Source organism: Diabrotica virgifera, chromosome 10, assembly GCF_917563875.1.
Source record: "Diabrotica virgifera virgifera chromosome 10, PGI_DIABVI_V3a".
Lineage (NCBI taxonomy): Eukaryota > Metazoa > Arthropoda > Insecta > Coleoptera > Chrysomelidae > Diabrotica > Diabrotica virgifera.
The window spans coordinates 88,995,899-89,009,136 of NC_065452.1; the positions used below are offsets into that span (position 1 = coordinate 88,995,899).

At 35.0% G+C, this 13,238-nt stretch overlaps 1 protein-coding gene across 3 annotated transcripts in view; it reads right to left on the reverse strand.

The window, feature by feature from the left end:
• Nucleotides 1-13,238, reverse strand: part of LOC114337973 (epidermal growth factor receptor kinase substrate 8) — a 165,064-nt gene that overhangs the window by 14,937 nt on the left and 136,889 nt on the right. For all 3 annotated transcript variants that reach the window (XM_028288557.2, XM_050641255.1, XM_028288558.2), the window contains 3 exons: nucleotides 8,126-8,811; nucleotides 3,703-3,908; nucleotides 2,318-2,511 (listed from right to left, as the gene is read on the reverse strand). In XM_028288557.2, coding sequence (XP_028144358.1) covers nucleotides 2,318-2,511; nucleotides 3,703-3,908; nucleotides 8,126-8,811 — 1,086 coding nt within the window. The remainder of the gene's footprint in view (nucleotides 1-2,317; nucleotides 2,512-3,702; nucleotides 3,909-8,125; nucleotides 8,812-13,238) is intronic.

Genomic DNA, 13,238 nt, shown 5'->3' on the forward strand with positions numbered 1-13,238 from the left:
TTGTGCAGATATTTACGATAATATTTATAGCACCGGCACTTTGCCAAAAGAACGGTTAGTATCAATATTCATAAACATTCCTAAGAAGCACAATGAGATTGAGTACTCAGAAATCGGGAAAATTGCACTGATGAGCCTTGTGCTGAAGGTGTTCTTGATGATAATCTTTAATAGGATAAAAAATTAGATGGTGAAGTTAGTGACAACCAACCAGGTTTTAAAAACGGCATAGGCACTAGAAAGACTATCCGTAATAAATGTGGTCATGTAAAGAGATCTATGATCAGATCTTGCTTGTTTCGTGGACTTTAAAAAGGCATTCGATAAAGTAAGGCATGTAAAATTAATTCAAATGCTAAAAAATATATGAATAGATGACAGATATTCGTGTCATTAAAAATTTGTACTTAAAATAAACTACTATCGTAAAAATTGGAGATAGATATAGCGACGAAATCTTCATATAACGAGGAGTTAGACAACGTTAGATTTTGTCCCCAACATTGTTCAATGTATACTCTGACCAGTTTTTTAAAAAGGCACTTGAAAGAGCCATATCTAGTAAAAATCAACGGGATCTACTTAATGTAATTAGATACGCGGACGATACATACATAGGACGATAATAATCATGTCAGTTTAGAAATAAGACAGAGAATGGTTAAGTGCTAAGTTTGGTCTGGTACGTATGGTGCAGAAGTTTGGACACTAACAGTATTCATTATGTAAAAAACTGAAGCATTGGAGATAAAGATTTATAGACGGTTGCGGAAGATACATTAGACAGCAAGAAAAACTAATGAGAAAGTGCTAAAGAGGGCCAACAAAGATAGCAACTTGCTAAAGACTGTTAAACACTGGAAAATGTGTTATCTAGGACGTATCTTCTTCTTCTTCTTGATGTGCCTATCAGCAACGAATGCAACTATCTTGGCGATCCTCATGGCAATCTTTTTTTATCTGCAGCGACGCGGAAAAGCTGCATAGATGTTGTGATGAACCAGGTTCTGAGGTTCCTTAACCACGATGTTCTTCTTCTTTCTGGACCTCGCTTTCCAAATATTTTTTCTTGCAGGATGGCTTGTAGGAGAACACATCTGGATTCATTGCGCATAATGTGTCCAAAGTATTCCAACTTTCGAGATTTGATGGTGGTTAGTACCTCTCGGGTTTCCCTCATTCTTTTAAGAACCTCCTCATTTGTGACCTGGTCAGTCCACGGGATTTTAAGAATCCTCCGATATAGCCACATCCAAAATGCTTCAAATTTCAGGCACATATCTTCGTTCAAGGTCCACGATTAAACACGATAAAAAGGACAGAGAAGAAGTAGCATCGCAGCATTCTTACTTTTATACCAAGAGAAAGGTTGTGGCTCTTGAAAGAGGCTGTGAATATGGTTGAAGCTGGATCTACCTTTTCCAATGCGCGCTCTTATCTCTTGGTTGTTGGTCCATTCTTCATTTATTATGATGCCGAGCTAGTTGTAGTGTCACTCTTTCTACAGGGGTTTGGTTAATATAAAGTTGACTTTCTGTTATCTTTTTCTTGCTAATGATCATAAGCTTTGTCTTCTTTACATTTATATTGAGTCCATATTGTAATATGTGATTTTGTACATGAGTACTTGTAGGTAAAACAAACGCACAAGTGCTAGAACAACTAGGAAAACAATGCGAAGTTTTAAATTCCATAAAAATCAGGAAGTTGGAATACTTGGGGCACATCATGAGAGGTGAAAAATACGAACTATTAAGGAATATAATGCAGGCCAAAATCAAAGGCAGAAGAAGCGTAGGCAGACGTAAAATCTCGTGGCTACGCAATCTCCGTGAATGGTTTGGATGCAGCTCAATTGAACTATTCCGGCGCATAACCAACAAAATTATAATTGCCAGAATGATTTCCAATCTCCGATAGGAGCGGAACTTTAAGAAGAAGAACTTGTAGGTCTTCTAGGTTGTCCGCAAATACTATGGTATCATCTGCATACATGATGTTATTTAGCCAGTACCCGTTTAGTAGAATAGCTTTTTCATAGGGCTAGGACATGTAGTGAGGGGAAATCGATATAGAATACTATAACCGATCCTTAAAGGCAAAATAGAGAGGCGTAGAAGTGTAGGAAGAAAACAAGTTTTTTGGTTAAAAAAATATTTTTGAATGGCCTCAGATATCAAATCCATGACAATTATTTTATGTTGCAAAGATCGAGCAGCCTTCGCAATGATGATCGTGTACGTCGCAAAATTATGATATGGCACATGAAGAAGAAGAAGAAGAAAACCATTGAATAAAGTCTAGTATATAAATTTACCTCTAAATATTCTCCCCGAACGACAGTCAACTCTTTCTCATTATTCGCTGTTCTAGGATATGTAACTTGAACGATGGTAGCGCCTCTGTTTTGTAAGTCCTCAAGGAAACTTTCCTGGTTTCTTCCAAAACCTCGTTCTTCTCCACCATTTCTTTCAATTGAGTCAATAGAAATATCACTTCGGGTACTCTCTCCTAAAATAAATATTCAATTTTATATTAAGTACAGAAACCAATTTATGTTTGCTTTATAGATTTTGAAGAGGCGTTTGATAGGGTCCAACATGATAGGCTGTTTAAATATCTAGAACTGATTGGAATATATGATAAAGATCTAAGACTTTTACAACATCTATATTGGAATCAAGTAGCTTCTATTCTATAGGTAGACGACAAAAAACACAGGCAACATTGTCATTCAAAGAGATATCCGACAAGGTTGTGTGTTATCACCAACTTTGTTGGACGTGTACTCAGAAATAATATTTCACGAAGCCTTGGAAAAGCAATGTGAAGTTTGAATTGGGGGAGAAATTAGTAACAACATCAGAGATGCAGATGACACAGCGATCACGGCTGAAAGTATCGGATATCTATAATTCCTTATAGATCGAATTACTAAAGAATACTCCAATAAAGGACTTTGCATAAATACATCAAAGACAAAAGTCACTTGTGGTTAGTAAAATGTTGGCCCTATGCAGCTAATTGTAAACAATGAGCCGATTACAAAAAAGTTAACCATTATAAATACCTAGGATGTTGAATAAAAGAAACACTAAATCCTGATGAAGAAACTAAAACTGGTATAGAAATTTCAAGAGGGACATTTATGAAACATATCTATACTGTGCAATTCTCAGCTAAACTTACAACTAAGAATCAAGTTCCTAAATGGTTTGTATCCTGTATTACTATATGGATATGAAACCTGGATCAGAAGGTTAATATGACCAACAAATTAGAAGCCTTCGAGGTGTGGTCATATCACAAAATGCTCAAAATATCATGGGTTCTACACATTTCAACCATAGAAGTGTTAAACAGAATAGGTCAAGGCGAAGGTGAATTGGCCAAGATGATAAAAAAGAGAAAACTTGAATATCTGGAGCATTATAATGAGAGGTAGCAGATACTGGATGCTGCAGTTAGTACACAACAAAAAGATCGAAGAAAAAAGGGAAATTGGTAGGAAGAAATATTCATGGCTCCGACACCTTTGTTAATGGACTGGCCTATCAGCAGATGAATTGTTACATGCCGCTCAATATCGAGAACAATATCGGTAAATTGTTATAGAAACTATCTACTTCTAAAATTTGGACATGGTACTCAAAGAAGAAGATATTATGACTGTATTTTTTTTAAATGCATGTTTTACTTTACCTAATGCTGCAATGTCCTTATCAGGCTGATGGTGGTTGTTCCTATCGTAGACATCTTGGCTTGATGAGGGGTAGTCTGTATAGTCTCCTCCATACTGATCGTGTTGGTATGACTTGGGTTCTGTTTCGTCAATTACTGGATATTCCGGCGACCAGCCATCCATAAACACCGGATGATACGTCATAACGTTACCTTTGTATTGGTCCCTGTAACACCATATTACTATATTACTACACTTCCACATATAACTTCAAGAGTATGCTGGTACTCACTAACTAAGTCCTCAAAATAACTATAGGGGGGATATGTCACTTCTGAGTGATCAAATTACTATTTACAGGCGCGGAATTAGATGATTTTGGCCAAGAATATTTTAAACATAACTAGCATAAGTTTACAGTTTTGAAAATGCCACTGAATCAGCAAATTTCAATATAAAGAAATTAGTTAAAACCCATTATAAAAGGTACCTACCTATATTTAATTTAAAAAGTTCCTTCGAAGGGCATAAGAGAATGTTTTCGGACTAAATAGTTCATCATCAGTGCTGTTAACAGATTTTTACATGCTTGAGCCACGAAAATATAGGGTTAAACCCTTTAAACATTTTACAGTTATAGAAATTTTTTTCATGTCGATATTAAATTAAGCGTTCCTTAATACAGCATACAAAATATTTTCGAGTCTCATATATTATGGTCGCCTAAGCGCATATTCAGAGGAACTTCTTGGCGAATATCAAAGTGGTTTTAGGCCTGGTCGATCACCAACAGACCAGTTCTTTGTTCTAAGGCAAATACTGAAAAAACCATTGAATTCAATATCGACACATACCATCTTTTCGCAGATTTTAAATCGGTCTACGATATGGTCAATATGGTGTCTATCGGTGTCCTAAGAAATAATGTATATGAAGTCATGGATGAATTCCACAGTTTGGTTAAGGCTACAATGCGTAAAGTTGTTTGCACAGTCGAAATACAGGGCGAACAATCACAGGCGTTTGAAACGCATGTTGGGGTGCAACAGGGAGATGCGCTGGCGTGTCTCCTTTTCAACGTAGCTGTGGAAAAGGCGGTCAGAGATTCCTGAATAGACAACAGAAAATATTTTTAATAAATAATCATCCCAAATTTTGGCATATTATGCAGATGATGTGGACCTAGTTGCCCGCACAACACGCAAGCTAGAAGAAATGTATACCACCTTCTTAAATGCCTCAAAAAATATGGGCCTGCAAGTAAATGAGGAGAACACTAAAAAAATGATGGCATCAACACCCAACAATAGAGCAAGAAACATCGGTCACCAATTCACGGTTGATAACTCTACCTTTGAAGTGGTGGACAAATTCACATAATTAGGCTCCCTGATCACCAAGGAGAAATAATCCTAGAAAATAAATGCTATTTTGGACTGAGTAGACATATGACCAGCAGAAACTTAATCCAAAAAACAAAAATAGAAAACCCTTATACAACCAGTGTTGACATATGGATCGGAGACATGGACTATCTTCAAGGCAGATGAAAACCTTCTGCTTATATTTGAACGAAAGGTCCTGAGAGAAATATTCGGTGGCATAATGGTGTTTGGAGGAGATACAACTACGAGATATATCACAGATATAAACATATATTTGGTGGTAAAGACGTAGTATCTCTTATAGAAATAGGAAGACTAAGATGGGACGGACATCTAGCACGATCACAGCAGACTAACCTTCCTAGAAGAATCCTTATGTTACAAACTGTGGGAAGTAGAAATAGGGGTAGGCCAAAACTCAGATAAAAGGATAGTGTAGATGAGGATGGTAGAAAAATAGGCACAACAGACTGGCAACAGTTGCCAATCGATAGAACTGACTGGCGTAATAGACTTGGGAAGGTCGAGGCTCGTTTATAGGGCTATAGCACCATTGATGATGATTAAATTAAGTATGATGTTTAACAACAGAGAGCAGAACCTCACATTACGGACTGTAATATCAACTGATAGTAATAGTACAAGTGTACAATCTACGTGGTTGGTGGTGTTAAAACATGTTTGTAAGTGCAAGATGATGGCTCTACACATAACTCCACAAGACTCCAGTACATCACTGCACAATACTGTTTCAATGGATATTTGGATAGGGGAAAAAGCATTGAATTCGCGACCGTCATCTCTTCGGCGAAATAAATTTTGTACGTATCAATATTATATGTATGTATACATAAATTGTATACAAATACTTAAATTTAAAATAAATGTAAAACCTATTTTTGGATGGTGAAAAAGGATTTATTTCGCGACCGTCATCTCTTCGGCAAAATAAATTGTGTACGTATATTTATTATGTGTATGTATACAGCGTGTCTACTTAAGTTGGAAACATATGGGAAACTTTTTTATTATTAATTTTACGAAAAAAAGTTATTCTTCATAAAAAGTTCTGCATGCTCCAAAACCTAAGATTCAATCATCATATATCAAATTTTTTCAATATTATACGACGTCTGTAAAAAAATATGAATTTCGGTCAAGGGTAAAGTATCTTTATTTCTCTGAATATCGAAAATTCTTATTATGAAAAGTTGTTTGGAATTTAAAACCAAGATCAAATATCCAATTACATGCTTCCAATTGAAAAAAAAATTCCAAATTTTTCTTAAATTTATGGATACTTACTTAAATTCGTTTTTATTTATTACCCATATTATAACTCTTTTATTATTAATTTTACGAAAAAAAGTTATTCTTCATAAAAAGTTCTGCATGGTCTAAAACCTTAGATGCAACCATCAGATATTACATTTTGTTAATTTTATACGAGGTATGTCAAAAAATATGAATTTCACTCAGGAGTAAAGTACCTTTATTTTTCACAATATTGAAAATTGTTATTAAAAAGGTTGTTTAGAATTAAAAAGTATGTCTCTATATGTAATTACATCCTTCTAATTAAAATATTGTGAAATAAAAAGGTACTATACTCATGAGCGAAATTCAAATTTTTTGACACACCTCGTATAAAATTAATAAAAGTTGATATATCATAGTTGCATCTTAGATTTTAGACCATGCAGAGCTTTTTATGAAGAATAACTTTTTTTCGTAAAATGAATAATAAAAGAGTTATCATATTAATTTGTAATAAATAAAAATGACGTTTAGTATTCATAAAGAGAAAAATTTGTAAAATATTTTTTTTTTCAATTAGAAGCATGCAATTACATACTTGATCCTGGTTTTTAATTCCAAACAACTTTTTATAATAAGAATTTTCGATATTCAGAGAAATAGAGGTACTTTACCCTTGAACGAAATTCATATTTTTTGACATACATCGTACAATATTGATAAAATTTGATATATGATGATTGAATCTTAGGTTTTAGAGCATGCAGAACTTTTTATGAAGAATAACTTTTTTTCGTAAAATTAATAATAAAAAAGTTTCCCATATGTTTCCAACTTAAGTAGACACGCTGTATATAAATTGTGTAGAAGTATTTAAATTTAAAATAAATGTAAAATCTATTTTGGGATAGGCAAAAAGGATTGATTTCGCGACTGTCATCGCGACCGTCATCGCTTCGACGAAATAATTTGTGTATGTGTACGTATATTATTGAAGTGAAAACTTCTAGGGACGTTGTGCACTATTTAGATGGGGAAAAAGTATTGAATTAGCGACTGTCATCGCTTCGGCGAAATAAATTTTTGAAGTGAGAACTTCTTTAGGAAAGTTGTGCACTTTTTAGATCGGGAAAATCTATTGAATTAGCGACCGCCATCGCGACCATCATCGCTTCGGCGAAATAAATTTTTGAAGTGAAAACATTTTTTTAGACATCGCATCGGCGAAATAAATTTTTGAAGTGAAAATTTCTTTAGGGATGTTGTGCACTTTTTGGATGGGGGAAAACATTGAATTTGCGACCGTCATCACTTCGCCGAAGTAAATTTTGTACGTATTTATGTGTATATATACATAAATAGCTTAGGACGTACGCAACGCGGATATAATATAGGTATAGGGTATAGCACTTCTGTTTGGATGGGGAAATAGCATTTGGATGAGGTCGCGACCGTCATCGCTATGGCAAGATATTAGTAATTTATATACTATAAGTTGAATTGCCTATAAGTTCGACCTAAGTTATAAAGGTTGGAAGACGGATAGTGTGGGTACACGAAGACGCTTGGTTCGCCAGAAGTTTTCACTTTTGTCGGCACTCCCACGAGTGCCTTAATTTTTTTTTTAATCTTCTTTTTTTAGTTTTATCGTTGACTAACTGCTGTAATGTATTACATAATATTAGGTATTTGATTTTGTTTTCTGTCAGTAAAGAAGCGACCACAATAGCGAGTACTGAATTACTAGATAGATCTTTCAGGATTTACCGTATTTATACAAAGCATATTTTTACTATCTTACCTGGGAATAAGCCATGCACTGCCAAGAGAATGCCATAGTTCGGTTTCTTTACTAGTGACACAGTTCATTAATAAGTTAACTGCTTCCCTTGTGAGTAGTGGAGAAATGACATTATGGGGTATATGCTGGTCGAAATACTGATCATGCGCAGCTTCAACAATTAAAGCCAAAGGTGTGAAAAGGAAGTGGACCAGTTCTGGAGCATTCGGATCATGTATATGTGCCTTTAACTTCGCTAAAAGGTTAAAGGATAATTTAAACTTCTGGAAAATATCGACGAACTCCTTTTCTGGGGGTGGCTTTGTCCTCATGGTTAACATTCCGTCACCCATATCGCGTTTTTTAGTTTTCCTTGTTTTTCGTCTGCGCTCAAGTTCTCGTGCAGCAGCAGCTGCGTGTTGTAATCTGGCTATAAACTTTTCTATGTCGTCGAAACAGTGGTTGAGGATAGTGACATCTCTTTCATACTTTTCACTTGTTGTAGAGCTGGAGTCGTCATTGTTAGCTGTGAGTTCTGAGTCTGATCCGTAGTAGTCTCTAGTTACATCTCTGGATGGGCTTATTACGTTTTGGGGTGGTTTGTGGCTGGGAGGTGGAATGCTACTTTTACGGCTTCTAGTCGGTGCTTTACCCATTCGGAGTTCTTTTAAGTCTTCGACCAAATCTTGAGCAGATATACTCTGGCACTAAAACAAAACAACATATGTTAATAATGGTTTGTCGTACGTAAAAAATACTTGAGGTAAATTGAGGCAAGTTCAAGAGAAAACATTAGAATACAACAAACCGGCATATTTATGTTTCGAGGACATTAAAAAAACATTTGACAGGGTCAAATTAAAGAACATTATCCATTTATTGTACGCAAGAGAGGTACGCAATAAAAGTAAAAGTAGAAAAGAACTACCTGACAAATTGAAGCTAATGACGGGATACGAAAAGGGAGTCCCTGAGTCTTCTACCTGTCCAACCTGATCATGTATGAAATAATAAAAAAGTTAGAACTAAAAAATTATACCACATGGAATAAAAACAACTTAGAACAATCTGTTATGCAGCCGATGCAATACTAATTTCTTAAAATGAAGATGATTTACAACGTATGCTCCACCTATTTAATATCACCGACAGAAAATTTAACATATTAGTTTTCCAAAAAATACAAAATGTGTGGTTATAACAGCAAATCTGCCAAGATGTAAATTAGAGCTGGACGGTCAGATAATAGAATCTAGGCATCACACTATCTAGCTACGAAAAGCTCGAAACAGAAATTGAAGATCAAGTGAATAGAGCACACAGAGCCGTAAGTTGCCTGAATGAAACAATATGAAGAAATATAAATGTCAGAAAAGAAATGAGCGGCAAAATTTACAGACCAACAATGACATACGCGGCAGACACACAACCTGACATAAGAGGACAAAAAGAATGCTAGAAACTGCAGAGATGAAAACCCATCGGAAAATCGATGGTAAGCCAATATGGGATAGAGCTTCTTCTTCTTGATGTGCCTATCCGTGACGAATATTGGCGATCATCATGGCAATCTTCACTTTATCTGCAGCAACGCGGAAAAGCTGCACAGATTTTGTGTTGAGATTCTGAGGTTCTCTAGCCAGGATGTTCTTCTTCTTCTTGGACCTCGCTTTCCAAATATTTTTCCTTGTAGGATAGCTTGTAGGAGGGCATATCTGGATTTATTTTGCATAAAGTGTCCAAAGTATTCCAACTTTCGAGATTTGATGGTGGTTAGTACTTCTCGGTTCTTCCTCATTCTTCTAAGGACCTCCTCATTTGTGACCCGATTAGCCCATGGGATTTTAAGAATTCTCCGATATAGATACATCTCAAATGCTTCCAAAGAAGACGTAGCATCTCAGCATTCTTACCTTTATACCAAGAAAAAGGTTGTGGCTCTTGAAAAAGGCCCCCGTACGGTTGAAGATTGATCTAGCTTTTCCGATGCGCGCTCTTATCTCTTGGTTCAGTATCGTGATAGACTTCATAGGTACCGGACGTATTTCTATCAACAAAACCAGTGATAATTACCGATATCGGCTATTAATTATTTAATTTTTACTTTGTAAACTAGTTTAAACTCTTTTTGCGATAAAGTGTACGGAGTGTAAATAGCTCCCCCTAAATGGGGGAAGCTGTAAATATAAAGACGCCGTTAGGTGAAACGATTAACCAGACAGTGAGTGTAAATAACTCTAAAAGTGATGCGAATTATGAATCGGTCCCCGTACAAGAGATGGATACCACTGCTTGTTCTGTAGCAACAGCTGGAACCAGTCGTCAGCTCATTAGTGATAATGAAAAGGATATTCATAAACAAAACAAAATACCTAAACTTTTTAACCTAAGGAATGGAGATAAGTATAATTTGAATAATATTTGTGTTTATATCGAACGGAAAAATATTCAAAATGCAGGTCGGTTGCATCCTTTATGTGTGGCAGATATTTTGCATAAGAAATTGAACGTTAAGAATATTATTCAAATTCGAAGCGTTGGAAAAAATAGAATAAAAGTTTGTCTAAAAACATGTTCCGATGCCAATGCTTTGGTAAACAATCCTCTTTTATCAGAAAATGATCTTGTAGCGTTTATACCAAATCATTTATTGGAAATTAAGGGTTTGATAAGAGATGTTGATACTCAATACGATACGAAATATATTTTAGATAACATAACATCTTCCGCAACAGTAGTTGATGTTAAACGTACACATCGTAGAATAGAAAAGGATGGTGATATACAGTATGTCCCAAAAAAAACCGTCATTGTAACCTTTGAAGGGAATATTTTACCCAATTATATTTCAATAAATAGTGTTTATTTTTCGGTAGAGCGGTTTTTCAGCAGAATTACTCAATGTTTCCGGTGTCTGCTTTTTGGACACATTTCCGGGAACTGTAAAAGGGTTGAGGAATTGTGCATTAAATGTAGTAACGTAAAAGGCGAAAATCACGTTTGTAACGATTCAGAAATTCGCTGTATATATTGCAAAACTAATGACCATGTTTCCATTTCAAGAAAATGTCCGCATTATGAGAAACAACGTAAAATTAAGAATATTATGGTTGTGGAGAATATTTCCTTTATTGAAGCAAGAGAAAATTATGAAATGTCTTATTCGGGAATATCTGTTAAAAATAGTTTTTCTATTTTGTCCAACGAAAATTTTCCGCCTTTACCAGCAGTTGAATCCAGGTCTGGAAATTCTAACTCCTTTTTACACTCCAATTTTAAGAAAAATAGCAATTATGTTTTGCCCACACATCCTACACGTAGTCCTACCGGCAACAGCAATAAAAAACGTCGAATTTCTAATGACACTCCTCCTCCACAACCGATGTTCCCTTTTCAGTTTGGCCCTAATCAACCACTGCCTCGAAATAATAATCCACCAACTTATCAAGATTTAAATAATAAAAACATTGTAAAGTCAATTGCAGATTGTATAGTTGATTTTTTAAAAAGTATTCATACTATTGAAGATATAAAAAATTTAAATAATGATTTAATTCAAACAAGAATAAATAAAGTGTTGGAGGAAACATGTAAAAAGTAACCTTCACTCCATTACTAAAGACATTAAATATTTGTCAGTGGAACGCACGTTCTGCTGTTTCCAATAAAAATAGTTTAATGCATTATCTTGTAAATAATAATATTGATGTGGCAATAATAAGTGAAACATGGTTTAAACCCAACAAAGTATACAGTTTTGTAGGTTATAATGTAATTCGTAAGGATAGACAAGATGGTTTTTCTGGAGTTTGCATTTTGGTCAAAAAATCGATTTCACACCTAGAATTAAGCATAGTTTCCAATTTTAATGTCGACCTTCTTGTTTGTGGTATTAATATTAAATTCAACAATAAAATTTTAAGTATAGTTTCCGTTTATAGGGCACCGGACATTAAAACCAACACGACTGATTGGGTAAATATTTTTTCGCAATTTTCAACTCCATGTATTATTGGTGGGGATTTTAACGCGCATCATTCTACCTGGGGATCGCATAAAAACGATTCTATTGGTAAACAACTCATTGAAGCAAGTAATAATTGTGATTTTGTAGTTATGAATACGGGCGAACCTACGTGCATTACCCGGCCAGGCTGCAATGTTTCTATGATAGATGTTACCTTTTGCTCCTCGGATGTAGCTAGTGATATAGATTGGGCAGTTTACTCCGACACACTAGGATCGAATCATTTTATGATAAAAATAACTCTTGCAATGCAACAAATTCCGCAGGATATCACAGTTCCGCGATATAGATGGAACCTAAAAGGAGCTAATTGGGAGCAATATAAAGAGATTGTGGAAGACTATTTTTATAATTTTACTGATGCAGAATATCCAACCACCAAAGAAAAATATGCATTCTTAATCAATTGTATAAATAATGCAGCACAAAGAACTTTAAGAGAATACAGACCATTTAAGTGCAAAAATCGAACACCTTCACCTTGGTGGGATGCAGAATGTGACAACATAATTTCTGAAAGAAAACATTTACTGCGAGTATACAAAGAAACCCCCACAGAAGATAATTTTCTTGCTTACCAAAAATGTATGGCACTTACTAAACGAACATTAAAAGAAAAAGCTAAAAAAAGTTGGATTGAATGGTGTTCCAATCTCAACAAAAATACTCCAGCGAGCATGATATGGAAACAAGCAAAAAAAATGAATCGTAAAGCAATAAACCTGGGTAAGCCACATAATGATGATTTAATAGATGAGTTTTTTAATCATGTAGCTCCCCAGACTGTTCCTTCCACTGTAAATATCGAACAAACGTTCTTAGATAAAAATCATTTTTTGGCAAAAAAATTTCACATTAATGAACTAAATTATGCTTTAATAAATAAAAAATGTACTGCCCCGGGTTTTGATCAAATAAAGTATCCAATGTTAGAGAACCTACCAATTATAGCAAAAAGGTTTCTTCTACAAATTTTTGATGAGATGCTTGCAGGTGAATGCATTGAAGACTTTAGAAAAATTATAATCACACCGATTCCTAAACAAGGTAAAGACCCTAATTTGGCCCATTCGTATAGACCGATTTCTCTGCTATCATGTGTGCAAA